Source organism: Chanodichthys erythropterus, chromosome 3 (genome assembly GCF_024489055.1).
Source record: "Chanodichthys erythropterus isolate Z2021 chromosome 3, ASM2448905v1, whole genome shotgun sequence".
In the NCBI taxonomy this organism is placed as follows: Eukaryota; Metazoa; Chordata; class Actinopteri; order Cypriniformes; family Xenocyprididae; genus Chanodichthys; species Chanodichthys erythropterus.
In genome coordinates, this window is record NC_090223.1 from 42,484,426 (window position 1) to 42,505,477 (window position 21,052).

The 21,052-nt window shown below is 40.1% G+C and overlaps 1 protein-coding gene across 2 annotated transcripts in view; it reads left to right on the forward strand.

Annotated features, from left to right (window-relative positions):
* Nucleotides 1-21,052, forward strand: part of cacna1ha (calcium channel, voltage-dependent, T type, alpha 1H subunit a) — an 89,496-nt gene that overhangs the window by 6,345 nt on the left and 62,099 nt on the right. For both annotated transcript variants that reach the window (XM_067382370.1, XM_067382371.1), the window contains exons 4-6: nt 14,718-14,877; nt 18,075-18,387; nt 20,806-20,898. In XM_067382370.1, the coding sequence (XP_067238471.1) occupies nt 14,718-14,877; nt 18,075-18,387; nt 20,806-20,898 (566 nt within the window). The remainder of the gene's footprint in view (nt 1-14,717; nt 14,878-18,074; nt 18,388-20,805; nt 20,899-21,052) is intronic.

Genomic DNA, 21,052 nt, shown 5'->3' on the forward strand with positions numbered 1-21,052 from the left:
AGGCTGCCGTGACAGCTCGTCGGCTGCACGGTTGAGCACGCCTGGGACATGAGTGGCCCGAAGGGACCTCAGATACTTCTGACTCCACAACAAGAGATGGCGGGCGAGTTGCGACAGCGGGAGCGTAGACCACCTTGACGGTTGATGTACGCAACGGCCGCAGTGCTGTATGAGCGGACTAGAACGTGCTTGCCTGACAACAGCTTCTTGAAGTGGGCCAGCGCAAGACGTACCGCTAGCAACTCGAGGCAATTGATATGCCAATGCAGCTGAGGCCCCGTCCAAAGACCTGCCACTGCATGCCCGTTGTACGTGGCCCCCCATCCCGTGGCAGAGGCATCTGTGGAGACCACAGCATGCCTGGACACTTGTTCGAGGGGTACTCTGGCCCGCAGGAACGAGGGCCAAAGGGCAGGAACCTTCCGCTCCAGGTCGCCCGTCTCAGGGCCGAGTTTTCCCCGACCGCTTGCCACCTGGCTTGGCAGAGACGGGCTGGGCACCACGTCCGCGACCGGCACCCTGCTGTTTGGCTGGTGTAGGCTGCTGCTTTGCCGACTTAGCAGGGGCGGAGGAAGACGCAGGCGGGCGCCCTCAGCGACGAGCGGGCTGAGGCTGAGCCACGGGCGGCTGGGTGGAGGCAGGCATGACATGTCTGATAGCTTCAGCCTGCTTCTGTGCAGCGGAGAACTGTTGGGCACAGCTCTCCACCGCGTCGCCGAAAAGGCCGACTGGAGACCCGGGGGAATCCAGGAACCGATGTTTGTCGGTCTCCCTCATGTCTGCCAAGGTCAGCCAGAGGTGGCGTTGCTGGACTACCAGAGTAGACATCGCCTGGCCAACAGAACGCGCTGTCACCTTCGTTGCCCGGAGGGCAAGGTCAGTGGCAGCGCGCAGCTCCCAAAGCAGCTGTTGGTCAAGACCTTCCTGGGGCATCTGCGACAGCGCTTTTGCCTGATAGACCTGCAAAAGGGCCATCGCGTGCAGGGCAGAGGCAGCCTGTCCACAGGCACTGTAAGCTTTCTCAGTCAGACCGGCTGAGAATTTACAGGCCCGGGACGGGAGACGCGGCTCACCGCGCCAGCCAGCGGCCGTTGGACACAACTGCCTCGCAACAGACCGCTCTACTGGCGGGATCCTCGCGTATCCCCTGGCTTCCCCGCCATCCAGGGAGGTGAAGGCGGACGAGGGACCAGGCCCTGTACGAGCCCCATACGGAGCTTGCCAAGACCTGGTCACCTCATCGTGTACTTCCGGGAAGAAAGGCATTGGGGCGGGACGCTGGGTTTGACCAGCGCGACCAGGACAGGGTGGAGGGTTCCACTCAAGCCCGACGCACAAGGCGGCCCGGGAGAGCACAGCCGTGAGCTCGAGATCCGACTCGGGCAACGCTACCGTCCCGGGCGGCAGCGCGTCCGAATCTTCCTCCCCCGAGGACTCAGGCTCACCTTCCGATGCTGCGATCGACATCCGATCCGCCGCCGGCGCACAAAAGGTAACGGCTGGACAGTCTGTAGAGGGCCCAGCGGAAACCAACGGTGGCACGATGGGTTGCGGTGCTGATGAGGCGGCAGGGGCCCGAGGAGCGTTTCCGCTCGGCGGGGAAGCCCTGACCGTAATCCTCGGGTCACCCTTCCTATACACCGCCGGGCCGGAAAAAACGGTCGAACGGGGCACAGGGGAGGGGACCCCCGCTTCCTGAGACTTCAGGAAGGAGAGTCTCGTCCTCAGCACCGCGATAGTCATGTTCCCGCAATGGGAACATGAACCATCCACAAAAGCTGCTTCAGCGTGCAGAATGCCCAAACACGAGATGCAACGATTGTGCCCATCAGCAGGGACCAGGGAACGACCCATTAACGCACAGACGAAATGACATACTGTCAGGGTTCATCTGTAAAGCTCTTTTAGAAGGGGAAAACAGTCAACTCGCTCGTGCCGAAGCACACAGGGAGTGACGCGATGTGCCAGGTACACCACTCCCTGGACACACCGAGGAACCGGCCCAAATCGCAACACACACTTCACTCTAGGCGTGTGCTGTGAAAACAGCAGTTGAGAGCTATAGCTCGGATCCTCGGGAGCTCGCGACCTCGCTGTAGCACCGTTACACCGGCACACACGGCTTGCTGTGAATCCTCTTCGAGGCAGTTTAGTTCACACAAAACAGTCTTCTTAAACAGGACACCACTGAATGGCTCCGAAGCGAAAGACAGAGTGCGATTGCATCTGCTTCCTATTTATATACACCTGTCGGGGGCGGTGCGCATTATGCAACTATCGCACGCCAATTCCTTTGGCTTGTTTTAGTTTACACGAAGCTGATAGGGCTCTCTAAGCGATATCCCAATTCGTCGGTCACAACTGACGTACGTCGAACGTGACCGACTGAAAGGGAACAGCGCACGTGTATCAGTGACTGAGTTCTGGTCTTGTGCCAAAACTCCTGTTAAAATCATGAATCTCTAATTTACACTATGTTTGCACTGTTAGTTATGATGAAAGCATTCGTTAGTGTTCAGAAATTGAGAACGATGAGATTACTGCATTCATGCACTCAACAACATATGATCGGCTATATGCTCATCACTGCAAACTTTCATGCCACAGTCTAAATATAATGCTATAGATATAAATGCAATGCTACTGTATAATCAACACTTTTCACAATTAGTTAACCTTGAGAGCTGTAACATTAAATATGTGCTTAAAGGTTTAGAGAGAGTTCCACATGTAATACTTAGCTATTTCATATGCAAAGATGTCAGCCAATCACAGCAGTGGGCTTTTACACCAAAGTCTCACAGCAGACACACCCCCTTAAAGTGTTAGTTCACCCAAAAATGAAAATTCTGTCATTAAGTACTCACGCTCATGTCATTCCAAACCCCTAAAAGACCTTCATTCATCTTCTGAATACAAATTAAGATTTTTTTTTTTTTTTTTTTTGATGAAATCTGAGGGCATCTGATCCACACAAAGGCAGCAACGTCATTGCACTTTTTGAGGTCCAGAAATGTATTAACTAGATCGTTAAAAAGGTCGACGTGACTGCAGTGGTTCAACCTTAATGTTTGATGATACTTTTTGTGTGCAAAAACAAAACAAAAAAACTAATTTATTTAACAATTTGAACTGTTGTCATATGCAGTTGACACAGTGAATGCAGTGCAGTGCTTCTGTGTTTACGGCACTGTAGTCATGTGGACTATTTTAACTATACTTAACTAGTGCCAGTGTGCTAGTTGGAGCTCTAAAATATCAGTTTGTGTGCCCCACTGCTCCACCTAAACTGTACTTTATTCTGACTTACTCTGAAAGTATTGGCTCTAGTAGATTATGATAAGTCCATAACCCCACAAATCTACGCTCAGGTTAGTAACGGACTAAAGTCATATGTAATAATTTATTAGTCAGGTAAATGTATCGTGCCAACTACATAATCATCTAAAAAAAAAAAAAGATCAATACAAACATCAAATGCTCAGAAACTGAGTAAAACATGACTACCAAACATTAGAAAAATGCACATTGCTGAGTGTCTGAAGGACATGACTTCACAATTGGAATTTGTATTAATCAGGGTCCCAGACTGAGTAGTTTACACTAGGGCTGCAACAACGAATCGATAAAATCGATAAAATTCGATTATTAAGAGTTGGCAACGAATTTCATTATCGATTCGTTGTGTCGCGCGACTATTATGCCTCTCAATGAGACGCGGAGATGTTTGAGTATAAAAACGCGCGGTTGAGCGAGAAGCAGAGCGGAGCAAAAATAAATAAATAGCAGAGCAGAGGTAGAGGAAAGACCATCGGAGAGACCCGTAACGTTGTTCTGAACAGGCGTGCCGTTGTCAGGACCCCCGCAGTTTTGAAAAGACAGAAATCGACCCCCGCACTTTTGATACGGGCTTCTTCAATCAGTCACTCAATATCGTCTTTTAGCTTTGGATATTTTCTTTCAAATGAGACCATTTTCACGTTTTTTTCACGCTTTCGTTCATAAATAATCAACTGTTTTGTCGCGAATGTGAAGAACAGGAAATGCGCTTCGAACAGAGAAACGCGCGATCTCCAAACAATCGATCAAAGCGTGCTAACGTTTTAGGACGGGTCAATGGCATATAAATCATGCCTGAATGTCAATCAAGCCAATCCGTCCATTCATAAACCGAGAATTTGACCACTTGACAAGGTAAGGAAGCTGATCTCTCAGGTTGACGCGCGAGCTGGCTTGACCGAAGTTTTCGTGAGGATTTAAGGTTTATGGACTGCTTTGATTTTGGTAATTACATCTAGAAAGATAAAAGCATTGATGGCATCTTTAAAATAGATATCTGAAAGCAAAACAAAAGTGATATTGCCTCGTCCAGTGAGGAGGACGCACGAGAGGAGACCTGTGCGTTTAATTGGTATGTGTACTGTTATACTACATTTACAATGCTTATCAGTGGCATACATTTCGATTGCGAACGTGAAAATCCAAAAGACCATGACTAAAACTAAATCAAAATTTGCTGTCAAAATTAACACTGATCTGTTGTCATGTATTTATTCTGTGCTTTGTCCTATATCGGTTATTGTTGACAAATATATTTGCGTTTGTTGTACTTTTTAAATTTAATTTTAAAGTTTTTTTTATAGCACCCCCCCGATTCATCGATTAATGCTCGGGAGCAGGTTTATTTCATGTAAACAGGATTAGATTGCATCTTTTTAAGCGGAGGTGATGTTTAAAGTCTGTCCCAGCCTCTGCTACTTTCCCACAAGAGTACCCTAATGTAAACCAGGGACAATAATAATGATTTAAAAATAAATTTGCAAATAACACTATAATGCCGTGTAGTGTCATAGTATAGACGCCGACAGTTTTACTCTGTGAGAGATTCATTCGTTTTACACACATGATGTACAGATGTCTATGCCATACATGCATTTGTGCATTTGAACGATTTGAACCGCGACATATATTATGGGAGTGGCTTGATGAAGCGCAGGAGATGCAGATAACTTGATCTTGACCCTTAAGAAACTTTAATTAATGCTGTCAAATATGCTTCAAAGGTAAATTAGTTGCTAATTAAAACATTGAAATAAAAAATTGAATGTACAAATAATAAAAATTGTGAATATAGCCTAAATAATTGGGTAATCATGTAAAAAAAAAAAAAAAGTGCTTTTCATTCATAATTTCATTTATCTAACATTTGTCGTTCTTCTGTCATTTATTCGCTTGGCTGTTTCCTTATAAATGTCTAGAAATTCGTCGAGTTTTTCGTCAGGTGTCTTTTCTCATTCTATGATGTCATTACGTTGCCGTCTTGACTCCAGCCAATCGCTGCATTGCTGATCAATGTTTCTACTATCGATACATATCCCCTTTTAAGCCAACACATGAACGCGCAATTATCTCAGATAACTTAATCCAACGATAATAATCATACACAACAGGTGTGTTTGAAGAACCCAATTAGCTGGATCATGATTAGCACGATGATATCATCTTGGATGTGTCATTTGATCTCGGATGTAATAAGCAACGTACGAAGAACGGACCCCTGACCTCAACCCAATAGAACACCTTTGTGATGAATTTAAACGGAGCCAGGCCTTCTCACAAAACATCAGTGCCTGACCTCACAAATGCGCTTCTAGAAGAATGGTCAAAAATATAGTTCACTTGAATTTTGAAATTCTGTGGGCAGTACACTAACTACTAAACTATGGGGTGGACTGAGACCCCCCACCCCTGGAGCTGTAGATTTTAAGTATGATTAAGTCTGCTCCACCACATCAGCTTTAATGACTCTGCTGTTGCCCAGATAGAAGACGAGATACAGTGATTTATTTGTCTCGGTGGAGTGCTGCCGCCAGCAGAAGTGCTTTTAGTAAGGAATGATATTCCTATTCGCCGGAGCGAATTGTGGATGTTAGTTTGAGTGCATGTGTGCATCTACATTATTTTGTTATTGCCGACAGCCCAACATGACTTCTCACACCTGAAGCCGTAATTCAAATACCAAAGCTAGAAATCCTTGGCAGACTGATTCTCTATCTCCCCTCTATCTGTTTACACGAGAGCGAGTTAGCATGTTCATCCTCTTTGTGACCACAGAGTTCTCTAAGGGCCTCATTAGAGTGTCCGAGCAACACTGTGGCTCCACGCTGTCTTTGGCGGGAGGGATGCAGGCCATCAAAAGGATGTCCACACTCAGACAGGCCCATTTAAGGCCCTCTCCTCCTCATACACTTAAATTACATCAGCCACACACCCCCACCTCAAACACATTAGTCACACGGATCCACCGGATGTGTCGCTTCTCTCCAGGGGCTTTTCTCTCAATGATGTTTGCTGATGTTTTTATGCACTTTGAGTGAGGAATACAGTTTTCTTTTTGCTGCTTTTCACTAATGTTGTATCTGTTACGCACCCCTACCTTAAAGGCAAAAAAGGGGAACCGCAACACAAAGGACACTCGAAACCCAATACCTCATTAAAGATTTATTCAACAAGCCACAAGAAATCGGGAACACGTAGCCTATCATACAGAAAAATAACCTGAATAAATGCCCAATAACCAACAATAAACCCAAATTAATAAGAAATAAATAAATACCTGATTTAACCAAGAAAAACAAATCAGCTTAAATAAAGACAAAATAAAGAAACAAGGGAAAAAGGCTGGCTTGTTTGCTGGTGTGTCTCCTCGCCCCAGTCTCCTTCATCGTCCTCCATATAAGCACACACAACTAGAAGCAGGTGCACAAGGGTGGACCTACAATCAAAACTCTCAGGAAGAAACGGTCATGACGTCACACAACACACACAAGGCACAGGCCGTAACAGTGTCATTTCAAGAATTGAGTGATAGACTGGACTGTTTCATCTTAAATGGGGCTAGGAGCACTCGGAGCACTATAGCCCCTTACTGAAAATTTTAGGAGCACAAGCAGAAAATTTAGGGGCACACTTTAAGTCGACCTGAAGCGCAGTTATTCACATTTTCCCCCATTTTGTCTGTATTACGGACAAATGCCTTGATATTTTTCCTGATGTGATCCGTCAGCTCCAGTCCACTAATTTCCCCTGTCTCATGCACAGTTGAGCGCACAAGTCTTTCTAATATACTCCTTTGCCCAGGAGAGCACAAGCCTTTTAAAGATACTCCTTTGCCCATGAGTGCACGAGCCTTTCAAACATACTCCTTTGCCCCTTGACCGCGTGAGCCTTTCAAAGATACTCCTTTGCCCATGAGAGCACAAGCCTTTTAAAGATACTCCTTTGCCCATGAGTGCACGACCCTTTGAAAGATACTCCTTTGCCCATGAGCGCGCAAGCCTTTCAAAAATACTCCTTTGCCCAGGAGAGCACAAGCCTTTTAAAGATACTCCTTTGCCCATGAGTGCACGACCCTTTGAAAGATACTCCTTTGCCCATGAGCGTGTGAGCCTTTCAAAGATACTCCTTTGCCCATGAGTGCACGACCCTTTCAAAGATACTCCTTTGCCCATGAGCGTGTGAGCCTTTCAAAGATACTCCTTTGCCCATGAGCGCGCAAGCCTTTCAAAGATTCTCCTTTGCCCATGAGCGCGGAAAGATACATTTGGCGCATGCACATGTGGTCATAAAAATTTTTGAGAGAGTCAAAGCTAGTCCACAGTCTAGTAAACATTTCTTGCTTGCATAGAATGTAAAACACATGGGAAACAGCATGAGACAGGAGAGTCTCGGACATTGCAGTAATTAACACTGAACGGTCCATGCATGTGGATTTGGACGAAACAGTTGATCAATTTAATGCCATGCCCGAATGTCATTTATCCCTTCACAGTGGCATATAGCGGATGGCCATGCAGGGCTATTAAGTTATTTTTCTTATCATGCTACTTTTATTATTAAATATTGCAATTCAATTGCCCAGATAGCAGATAACGAAAGCTCAGTAAGTTTTTACTTTCAGTTTCTGCAGTGAATAATTGACTGGCGTGTGAGACTTCTTCACTCGCATAGCTCTCACACAAAGTTTGCACATTGTTTGTGTGATATCAACTGGCTCGCCTTCATGGTTTAAAATGGAAATATTTTCAATATTGTGACGTGGCATTTTTCTTTATCACCAGTTGCTCACAAAAGGATGGACACTGATTCACATATCATCCACGTCATTTTCCATGATGATAAAATTAAGTGAATTATCAAATAAATGAGTAAATAAACAAGCAAACTTAAACTTGTTTGCTTAAAATTTCTGTGAATATTTTGCTCATGCAGGTACAAAAAAATGCAGGTGATGCAGGTACAAAAAAAAAACCTTGAGAGTCAAATGTCGCCCATGTCTGTAGGTAACAGGTTATTAATTCTGTATCAGATATGCTGAACATTGATGCTCTTGGGCTTATCCATTTTGACAGCTTTAGGCCCGGTTCCACAGACAGGGTTTAGATTAAGCCAGGATTAGGCCTTAGTTCCATTAGGGCATTTAAGTGGCTTATATAAATGTGCCTTAGCAAAAAACTGGTGTGCATTTTGAGACAAATTAATGGCACTGACATGTATTAAGATATGTCAGTGCAAGTTGCTTTCAGTTAAAACAGCTCCAATATGCATTTTAGTCGGAGACTAGACTTGAGGCCCAATCCCACTAAGAAAGATAATTATAACAATAACTATATTTGCATCTATACCAACGAACGATAACGGTCTGTTTATTCTAAGCCTACGTGCTGTGGTTTTAAAGTGTGTACAATATGTTTTTGGTGTTCTTGTTGCATCTACACTGCTTTAACCAGCAGATGTCCTTAGCATGGTATGTTTCGAGTGAATAGCTAGTGTAACAGATCCAGTGTTAATTTCGTTAACGAAAACTATGATAAAATGTTCATTGACAACGTTTTTTTCCATGACTAAGACAAGACGATGAGAGACGACACCAATGTCATTTAACGATAACATGACTAAAACTACACGTGCGATATCGTTAACGAAAAAGACGAGACTGAATTGTGGCTAAAAGACTAAACACTTTACCAGAATCACTCTTTTGAAATCGCTTTTTGTTTTTGTCAAATAAAGGAGACAAAACATTACAGACTGTCTTTACGAGCAGTCACGCTTACGGTTACCAGATTTCCAGAATTGAATACTGAAAGAATGAATGACTCGATGATTCACTCATAAAAACAGTGACTTACTGCCACCTACTGGCGGTTTTCATGTAATGTTTAAAAGTATCACTTCGTTTTTATCATCATTGTATTTATTTTTATTTTTTTATTTATTTTTTTTAATTACTTAAGGCATTATTTATTTTACAAAGGTATCAAAGGTAAAAAATGCACTGGAAAATTGATTTAAGAAGGCAAATATTGTCCCTTAATGGAAATGTGTAACTGCAGTCTAAGTGGAAAAGAGGGTACACAAAAGGATGTTAAAGGAACCAACTGAGGGACACAGGGCTTTCACCTGATGTTATTGAGACCATTAAATGCCAGGACTCCCTCCATTAGATAAAGTTATGCCAACAAATGGGGTGTCTTTAAAAGATGGTGTACTGCACAATGCAGATCCAGTTATCGAAAAGTTATCGACAGGTACATGCCCCGCCACTCTCAGGGTTTATGTGGCCGCTCTCTCGGCTTGCCACGCTCTGATTGATGGGGTGCCTTTGGGCAAGCATGTCCTGTTCTCTCGCTTCGTTTGAGGAGCTAAGCGGATTAAGCCTCCTTCTAGAACCAGGATCCCTTCATGGGACCTAGCAAAAGTACTAGAGGGCCTGGTTGAGACCCCCTTTTGAACTGTTAGACAGTTTCTGACAAGCTGTTAACTCTGAAAATGGTTTTTCTTATGGCTATAACATTCTCTGAAAAGAATTGGGGATTTCCAGGCTCTGTCCTTTGTGCCATCCTGCTTAGACTTTGCACCATGAATGGTGAAAGCTATTTTGCATCCTCATCCTGACTATGTGCCTAAGGTTCCTTTCTCGAACTTGTATCCGGTCACTCTTGGAGCCTTCTGCCCTCCGCCGTTGACTACACCGGAGCAGGAGAGACTTCACAGACTGTGTCTAGTCAGTGCTCTTCAGACTTACATCCACCGCACTAGCCAGTGGTGTAAATCAGAGCAACTATTCATTTTTGGCGGTCATAGCAGGGGTGCGGCCGCCATGAACCAGACCATGTCACATTGGGTGAGAGATGCTATTGCCCTTGCCTACGAGGCACGTGTTCAAACTTCGCCAACAGGCATCAGGGCTTATTCTACCAGGGGGGTTGCCTCTTCTAGAGCTTTGGCGGGGGGCACCCCCTTACAAAATGTTTGTGATGTGGCAGGTTGGTCCTCTCCGCACACATTCATAAGATTTTATAGTTTGGATGTTCATGTTACTCCGGGCTCTTGAGTCCTTGAGTCAACATTGCAAGCTAGTGTCTGAGACTCTCTGCGCTTTGTAAAACACTTCACAGCAAGGGGGTCCGGACACAGTGCGGTGGCGTGGGTATTCTCGTTCCCATAGCGCTGATCCGAAGCGCAGCTTCTCGTTCCCGCCTTTGAAAGGGAACGTCCCGGGTTACTTCACTGTAACCCTGTTCCCTGAAAAGGCTACACTCCAAGCTGCGCTTCATTGCCGCACTGAGATGTCTCAGGACTGCTCTTCAGACAAAATATCTGCTGATGCACAGGTGGCACATCTAATTATAGCCTCGCTACGGCACATTCCTATGACGTCACGCAAGGCTATAAATATAGGTCAATTTTATTGACGTTGTTTTACACATATATTCACAGCTGGTCACAAATAAAGACGTTCCCATAGCACTGATCAAGCACAGCTTCTCGTTCCCGCCTTTTCAGGGAATAGGGTTACAGTGAAGTAACCTGGGGCGTTTCTCTATATTGTTCTTGTTATAGTTCTAAAAATCATTCTAAATATAAAATAGCACTGTCCACACCACAGCTATATCTTTATCGTTATCTTTATAGTCCTCATTCTTGGTGTGAACGGGCCTTTAAGCTTTGTCTGTGAAACCCGGGGTTAGTGAGCCATCGAACTGTCTTGATCACTGGGCCATGTGACGCAACTGATTTTCTTTTGCTCTTTGGTTTGTTTTTTGTTAGGGCTGTCAGTTGATCAAAATATTTGATCATAATTCATTTCACAATCTCACAAAAAATACATAACATGGACACATTTTGGTTTCAATTGCAGCACAATATATGTGAACTACAGAGATTCTTACTTGCACAAAAATATATGCATACCCCCCAGCCTCACACACTTTACAGAATTATATTTGTAAAATTAATTTTGTCCTTTTAGACCAACCTCAGGCTCACAGGAAAAACATGTCTCTACCTAAATGTTTGTAATTTTTTTCCAATGAGCCTAGGTTGCATCTGACAGTCATCTAATTACTGTTTGTCCAAATTACTTTTCACTTCTACAGCAGCAATTTATTTATTTTTTGATAGTTCACCTAGGAGAGAATTAATTATATCAATTAATGATGATAATCATGAATTCATTGTTAATCGGTCCTAATATAACTTTTGTTAAACATTCTTCATGTTTTTAGTAATCACAGAACAGAATAAACCCATTGTAGTGTCAGATTTAATGTGTTAACTGTGTGAAGTAAAAATAACATTACAGTTTAATTAATTGCATACATTAATATGCTAACTTTGACAGTCGTTGTTTGTATTCTTTAGGACAGTGTAATATTTAACTGCCTGAAAGTTCTGATGTGAGTTTATATTAGCATGTGAAATACATTCCTCAAGCTTTTCCTATTATGGTAATTCTCAGCACTACACTAGAATTCTGCATCCACTCTCAAAGAGTGTTCTTTGCCTGTGCAAAACAATGCTACTGTAGGGTGTTGACAGGGCATTGCTACTTGGTAGCTAAGGTGTCGTGGGTGGGTTGCTAATGTGTTCTGACTAGTTGTTAGCACATATGTGATTGCTAGGGTCTTGCTATGTGGTGTTCTGAGTTATGGTTAGCTTTTTTCAGGGGTTGTGAAAACCTGCAGTGGAGGATAATGGAATTGGGTATTTGTTCAGTGGTTTAAGTCTTAATTTTTTCATTAAAGTTAGACTCAGTCAATCCCCGCGGTCCCTCTGCAGCGCACTTAAAATATGCAATTTCTCTGCTCTGTCGAGCATTAACAAGTTGGACCAATTTAGGTTAAAGTTGTCATTCTAAAACATAAGGTTTGCCATTTGATTTACATTACACTATATGCACTGTAAAAAAAAAAGTTTTAGATCCTCTCAACTATTGTTTTAAAAATTATCCTAAGTAGTGTTGTCACGATACTAGAATTTCTAACTTCGATACGATACCTTGAAAAATATCGATATTCGATACCATTTTCGATACCACGGAGAAAAAAACTGCCACAATATTAAGGGGTTATTTTTTAACCTAGAACATATATTTTACATTAACAAAACTGTCCTGAGGTAGTGCACTTGTTCAAAAGCCTCTCAGATTGCATTACATTCAAAAACCAATAAATTGCAAGTAAAAAAAAAAGTGCAATCTTTTGTATTTCCAAGTAAAATCAAATCACAATGTCAACAAAAGATACTTAAACTTCAAGCAAAAACAAAATCAGTGCAATCTTATGCATCAAGTATCAAATTAGTAAACAAAATAATTAAATGGAATCTGTTGCTGCGGTTTTATGCAGATTTTCTCTACAGAGGTGAGTGAGATTGACACCCATTACTGTAATGCAATGAAAAATACTTACAAAACATTTGTTAATCAAAGTTAAAAGTTGTATTTGTTAATATTTTTTCATTGGACCGGAGCTAACATGATCCGCTATATTTTTATTACCTAATACCTACTGTTATCAAAGATTAAAATATACTGTAACAAATGCATTGCTCATCGGTCATAAAAGTTGGTTAATACATTAACGTTATTTGATGAACAGATTTAAACGCAAACGTGCATGCATCACACGCGAAAACAGTGCTCACTGGATCGACATGAAGTCGTCAAGTCACCTTTATTTATATAGTGCTTTTAACAATTCAGATCCGGCTGTCGGTCTCTCAGGTGCTTTGCTATATTAGTGGTGTTAGCGCCTTTTGTTAGCACTGTTCTGTAGCATCTCTTGCATATTGGCTTGCTTGTGTCCTTCGACTTTCCATGTTCATTTGCCTCATATGCAAAATATTTCCAGATAGCACTTCTGCTGTTTCCTTATCAACCAAAGCCGGTCGCGCGGGCGCTGCACTCGCCATCTTTCCATTCACTTCACTTTTGCTAACCAGAGCAAATGAGACGAGTGCGCGTGCGCATGTGCTGGTCGTCAACGCGCCTTTGGAGAGAAGTGAAAGTGAAAGCACGGCTAGTATCGATACTTCGGGAAATTAGTATTGGTACCGTTCAGATATTTCAGTATTGATATTTATCGAAATATCGATATTTTTGACAACCCTAATCCTAAGTAACATTACTCTTTTTTTCAATTTGAATGTGTTCATTCACTAAATGCAAAATGACTCATTTAGACAATAAATTCATCAAGGGAACTACATGTAGCCGAGCTGTATCAAAAGGTCACACTTAACTCCCTTCTACGCCACCAGGGAATTATGCCCACGGAAATAATTTTGTTTAACACCTTGCAGCAAAACAAGTTCAACAAAAGAGCAGAGATGTGACCTTCAGCTACAAATACTTTTATTAACAAAACAACCATCAATAATAGATTAGGATAAACAGACAATTTATTTTTAATTTAAATGTTAAAATCCCATTTTAGAGATATGGACCGGATGCCAAAATATTAAAACCACAACCCACGACGTAAAATAGTACAGCAAACAGCAAATCAGTCCTATAACAGTAACCATATAATTTATTAATTCTGCAATGCATGCTGGGAACTCATAAACCCTTAATATTGTCCAATTTGAATTTCTTTTTTTCCAACAACTGTTTTACTAGTTGGGACAACATTTAGGAGAATTCTGTTGGTCTTAATGTAGTTTCATGTAAGTAACTTTTCTTAGTATTTGTGAATCAAAAGGTCTCTTAAAGGGTTAGTTCACCCAAAAGTGAAAATTCAGTCATTAATTAGTCACCCTCATTAAAGACATAATTAAATTACTCCATGTGACTCCAGTGGTTTAACCTCAGTTTTATGAAGTGACATGAGTGCTTTGTTTGCACAAACCACTGGAGTCATACTTCATTAAATATATCTTAATTTGTGTTCTGAAGATGAACCAAGGTCTGTGGAATGACACAAGGGGCAGTAATTAATGACAAAATTGTACTTTTTGTGTGAAATAACCCTTTAAGGTGGACAGTGTAGTTATCATGTAGTATCTAGTGCTCCTCTAGTTAAAATAATGTATAAAAGCTCACCTCATAAATGTGTCCATTTGCAATATGATATACTTTTAATACCAACATGGCTGAAATCAAATGCACATTTACTTTTTTTTTTTAAATATTTAATTAAAATTCACTCAAAAAGATTGTGAAAAATGAACATTGGCAAGGCTATTAGATTTTCAAATCAACAGTTATCAGTCAAGGTTGATAATCTCAAAATACTGTCTGATTAATCCATACACTGGTCTATCCAATTTATTTATAATAAAGCATAGAATATTATGCAAAGCCTAAAAGCATTATGGAGTAAACACGGGACAATTAAAATACTGTGTTCTTTTGTGCTTTTGTATTTCAGGTATGAGGATACTGGTGACTCTGCTTCTTGATACTCTGCCTATGTTAGGCAACGTCCTCCTGCTGTGCTTTTTTGTCTTCTTTATATTCGGCATTGTCGGGGTGCAGCTGTGGGCTGGACTGCTTAGGAATCGGTGTTTCATGCCAGATGACGTGAAAACGTAAGTACTGTCCTTCTCTTATCTAACCGGCAGCCTTCTTCCCTTTTTCTCCTCTTTTACCCTCTCTCCGCTGGGAGCATGTCAGCACTACCGACATGATCCAAAGTGGCAGCCAACTGTTGCCAGCAGCAATGGCATTTCAGCCACTGACAGTCTTGTAAACTGAACATTGCACCCTGGCATCAAATCAGTGCTGAGCATTGGTCCCCGAGCACTGAAGGTACACACACCTCCAACAAAGATACAAGAGTAAAACCACATTAAATAAATAAAAGAGTCTTTAGAGGCATTGATGATTATAGACTGTAATCATCAAAATGGGTTGAATTATAAATCATTTTGATGTAAATGGACAAATTGGTGCTCTGAAAATGCATGTGTTTGTGTAATAGCCCTTGTGATTCAAACATGCTAGAGCAATAACATTTTCATCTGCCAGTTCTTATTTAGCATGAAATAGGAGCTTGTGAAATGTCCTGTTCTAAAGTGTTTTTGCTGAAAGTTTATTTTCATTTTATTGAGAGTAAATTATATTAAGCACTGCATATGATGGCAGTAAAAGCAGAGTTTTGACCCGGTTCAGCCTTTAGTTGATTTAATTTTTTTTCTGTCGCTTTACAATACCATTTATGATGTGATATTCCCAGACTCGTCAGTGTATATCTTGTTTTAATAACAATGTCTAATCAGGTTCTGTTTTAAATGTAATTTGTTTTATGTTTGGGGGCTCCAGGGTCCCCAGTGATGTACATAAAAAATAATAATAGTCATTTTGAAATTAACTTTTTTTTTTTTTTTTTTTTTTTTAAACTTACTTCTGACCTAATTTAAACATATTAGGCAGATGAATTAATGGTATGCAAGAGTGTCCACGATAAAGAAAAGGAAAAATATTTTTAAAATGTTGTTTAAAACACATTTACCAAGTTTTTCTAAAAAAAAAGGGTTCTCTTGATGCCCTGTTGGTTTCAGATGGTTTTGAACAATGTTTCTACCATTTTCTATTTTAAATTTAATGACGATATGATGATACATGGGGCAACCTTTTGGGCAATGTTGCTGTCAACGGGCAACCTGGTGAGACACAGGGCAACTAATTAACTAACTAACAGGGCAATGGACAGTTGGCAGCAACCAGTCAGAGAGGAGAAAATCTATTGCCAACCCAATAAATACTTTATAGTTAAACACTTGTTAGGCATTCTAATTCAACTTTTCAAATATTTTCTTACATTTTATTAAATAAAAATGCCTTGCCAATCTAATTTGTGATGGGGAAAGGGAGAAGAGCGAGTTTGGCAAAAGGCACTTTTGAACCTGGGTCGATCGCATCAAAAGTTAAGTGCCACAATCCCTACGGCCTATGCCACTGCAGATGTTACATGGAGCACATCTTTTTAGCATTTAACTAAAAATTAATTAATAACAGCCTAAGGACATTAAATTGGACATCTGTTGCTATTTTAACCCTCTGGAGTCTGAGGCTGATTTGGGGCTTGGAGAAGTTTTGACATGCCCTGACATTTGTGCTTTTTTCAGTTGTTCATTTACATATTAATGGAAAAAGTGTCATTACACTGTATTCAGCACAAACTAGGCTACAATAATATGTGAGGAACATGTACGTACATGTTTGTGTTTTTGAAGGAATAACATTTATGCGTGGTTATTGAAAAAACAAAAAACTTAAGTCACTGAAATAAGGCCAAAAAAAGTATAGTAAATCTGTCTTTACAATACTTTAGGGTATTGGAGGTTGTAAACTAGAGTTTTTGCTTCAAAATTATGTAAAAATTATGCTGCCTATTCCTTCATACAAAAACTAAATCAATATATTGTTTTATAAGACACTTTTTGCCAATAAACACAGTATGCAAGGAGGCGTGAATCACCACTGAAAATGGGCCATTCTCACCTGTGAAGACAAAATAATTGGATAGTAATGAGCTGAAATGACTTGCATATTAATGAGGCATTTCAGTCAGGTAGGCTGTGAAAAAAAAACCTGTGATGTCTCAAGCTCATCATGATATATGAAACGTACAGAAAAATATTACAATATAAAGTAATGGTTTTATATTATACTTTAAAATATAATGTATTTCTGTGATGCAAAGAGTCTGAATATAGGCTTTTAGTTTAAAAGCATGCACATTTGGAGAAATATTGGATTCTCATATGTTTGTCAATTTTCTATACAGAGGAGTTATTTTTATTTAATATTCACAGTCATTACTATGAGCGCTGGTGTTTTCAATTCACCCTTGAAGTCGGAGGGCGCTCTCTGTGCATTTTTAGTCCACAAATTCATCTAAAAGAAGAAGAGGCTATTCCATGAATGGAGTTTCCAATTCATACTGCAGCTGGAGGGCACTAAAGAAACAAAAACTCATCTAAAATTCATCCATAGAAGAAAAGTAAACAGGAACTAACTGCATGTCTTCTAGAGCTCGCTAACCATGACTGTTACATCCAGATAAACACTTTCAAGACAATAAATACACGATTGAGACGATGAATGCATGTATTGCCTCTGAATTTGCGTCTGAATAGCGCTGGCTCCGTGGGCGTGGCCGCATTAGCGGATAATGAGCTGAATCACGGACTTCTGACATGGCTCTCTTTTCATACAGATTACATAAACACAGAAGGTTTGTTTTCGATTTGACTAACATGATTTAAAACCTGACATCTTAACGTTTTTTTAGACATAAGTGTAATTTTTCTGTGATTAGTATTCACCAAGTTACAGTTAATTTTTTGAGAACTATCAGATTGAGAGACCACCATCTTGTTTTTTTTTTTCTTGTTTTTTTTTTTTCCTGAAATCTCCAAGCCGGTCACGTGATCGGCTGCTACCTTAAGTGTCATGTGGTGTAACTAATAACATATTGTCCTCACGCCTTGAATATGTAGAAGTGTCAACATCCTAATTTTTTTAAATATGTTTTGTCAAGGTAAGGTTTTTTTTTTTTTTTTTTTTTTTTTTTATGCACCACATGACATTTTAAAACCTGAACCAACCTTGCCTCGTCATAAAAAGGTCAAATTACCTGATATTTTAAGAGACTTATTAACCTTGGCACACAGTCATGAGGTTCTGCAGGGGTCCTCTCATGTAAATGACTTACAATGATACAATGTTTCAGTTACAGTCAGTTGATATATTTCGATTTGTTTTTCATGTGTTTCCACAGCCTTTACAATCTGTCGTTCATGAGTCCGTACTACATGAATGAAGACGGTGAGGATAACCCCTTCATCTGCTCCTCCATTAAGGAGAACGGCATGCTGCGCTGCAGTGAGGTGCCCCCCCTCAAGTATGGTGTTGAGTGCACTTTAAATGCATCTCCACCAGGACATGCCTACTCTGGCCTGGATGGGTCCAGCAACAGCAGCTGTGTTAACTGGAACCAGTATTACAATGTGTGTAAGGCCGGGGAGCTCAACCCGCACAAAGGGGCAGTGAACTTCGATAATATTGGATATGCCTGGATTGCGATATTCCAGGTACGTTCCTCTTGATTTTCTACATGACTGAAGGTTTTTTTTGTTGGACGCTGGGAATGGAAATGCATTAGTAAGCATCATTGTTCTTTTCCCTGAAGTCAAAGGCCCTAGTTACTCCAAAGATAGATGAGGCTTTTTACGACTTTTTTTTTTGCTAAATTTTCTTCTTGAAAGGACAAATTCTTGTTAAGCACGCTCCAACCACACCAAATAATTGAATAATCTCCACTGAGCAAATGTCTGTTTTAGTTATTTCTGCCCCTTTCTCAGAAGTGATGAGATTTTTCAATGGGAAAATGATATCTTGTATCGCAGCCTGTGGAAATTAAATAAGAATAGAAAAAGTGTCCCGCTGCATATTAACTCATCAGTACTTTCAATCCATCCTCATCAGCAGAGTTGAATCACCACAGACGAATTGATGGCACAGACTACTAGTATTTAACATGCGCAGTCATGCCTTTGGTGGAGAGGCGCATTAGGCCCACTGTACGGACATACAATGATGCTATAGTGCTATATATATATATGCTATATATATAGACTGTGTGCTATAGTCTGTGGAAATGAATGTCGGTCTCATTTGTCCGATCATTACAAGTGGGTCAGTCACGTGGTGTCCCTTTTGGCCAGGCTATAATGACAGTACAGGGTATGCAATTATAAAAGAGGGCCTGAAGGGTTTTCACCTGTGTCAACATAAGATTTTAATAGGGCCTGGATTGTGCTCATAAGATGACACCTCTGGGAGCAGGTTTTTCTAAAACAAGTGTTTTTTTTTTTTGTTTTTTGTTTTTTTTTATACCTATTAGCCCTTTTATGTCTAGATAAACCTTCTTATATAAGGTTACTGTAAAATTGAACTTTAAAACAAATATACCTAACATGTATTTAAAAAGGAAAATAAAAATAAATGATGGCATGGTATTTTTAAGTTGTTCCAGATCCAGACTGTCTTAAAAAAATGAAAATCAATCATAAAAAATAGGGTTGGCATTTTACAAATGGAGTAATAAAAATCATGAATTATAAAAAAATAATATTTTAGGATTTAATATTTATTGTGTTTATATTTCATTTATTTTCTTTATATAAACTGATCCTTTTTCAAACAATAAATATTAAATCCTAAAATGTATATTTTTCATTATTCAAGGCATTTTTCAGATACTTGTAATTTGTCAGATATTTTACTAAATTATGCTTAAAGTTTGAAAATATTAGTTAATTGTGCACATTTTGAATGCATAAAATGCTATCTATGAAACTTTATTTACTTTGACACAAGCTGACAGTTTTATTCTAAAAAAAACCCCAAAGTGTTAAAATTGACATTTCCGTGAACTAATTCCATCAGAGAATACTATTTAGTGGACAACTAGTGAGAGTGTTTATTTTATTTTATAAAATTCTTCAAGTGCCAATATTCAAAGAAACACCCACATAAGGAAATATTCAAGGATATTAGTGCTGTGACCAGCTGAAAACAATCAGAGTAAAAAGTATTTTTTTTATTCTGACATCCATTAAATCCTGAGCCCAAATGGACTCTTAAGTAATTATTTTGAAATGATGTCTGGTATGGCTGTGTACAGTGTGTAAAAAGAGGCTATAATAAATTATGTAAAATTGTGTGTCTAGCAGTACAGTCTCATTTACAAAATGTAAATTTGGCTAAGTTTTGAATCAGCTGTTTTAAAGCCAACTGTGTGGATGCACTGCAGAAATCAAAATTCATGATTCATGTTTTTGTTTTTATGTGAACAACAGAAATTTGTCTCTTTTAAAAACCAAAATGTCTTTCCAGAACCAGAAAATTAATCCAGTAGACAGCACAGAAAGAATGAGAAAAACAAGGTTTCAAACATTACGTCTAATGCTAAATGATACAGCTGGATGGGAATGAAATGTAGTGCTGCAGGCGCAGAGCTTCCAAAACAAATGACTCAATGCTAACAGACGTAACCCTGCACTACTACTTTTACTGTAATCAAACTAACAATCAGACCTCTAGCATCACTCTGTGCCATGCTATATTTTTTTTGTCCTTTCTACTTTGTGTTCAGGACAAAAATTAGAGATGTCTTCATCTGGGTGTCTAAATTGAGGTAATTTATCGAAACTTTAGCTTAGGTCAGGGTGCATTAACAGTGCTCTACATTTGAATGTGTTTGAACTCATTTGTTATTTTCAAAAACCTGCAAAAAAAAAAAAAAAAAAAACACTAAACTTGCAGGCTTTCAATTCCCCAGACGAACTCTCAAAACTCAGTGTTTGAGCCACCAGCCATCTGCACAGTTGGAAATGTGAGCCAGGCACCTGAGACTGCTATTCTGCTGGGCCAAGCTCAAGATAATGATCAATTAAGTCTTTCATCTCACAGCATTTCTTCTTAATTTCTCTTTTGTTTTTTTGCAGGTTATTACTTTGGAAGGATGGGTGGACATCATGTATTACGTTATGGATGCCCACTCCTTTTACAATTTTATATATTTTATATTGCTTATTATAGTAAGTATACTCAAATTGAAAGTTTTTAATATTTTCAGCCTGTTTCACACCGTATACATGAGTAGAGTGCAAGCAGAGCAGCAGCATTACTGTAACAGCAGGTATTTCAGTAAATGAAATGTTCCTCAACCCTGGTCCATACATTTGATTAAAA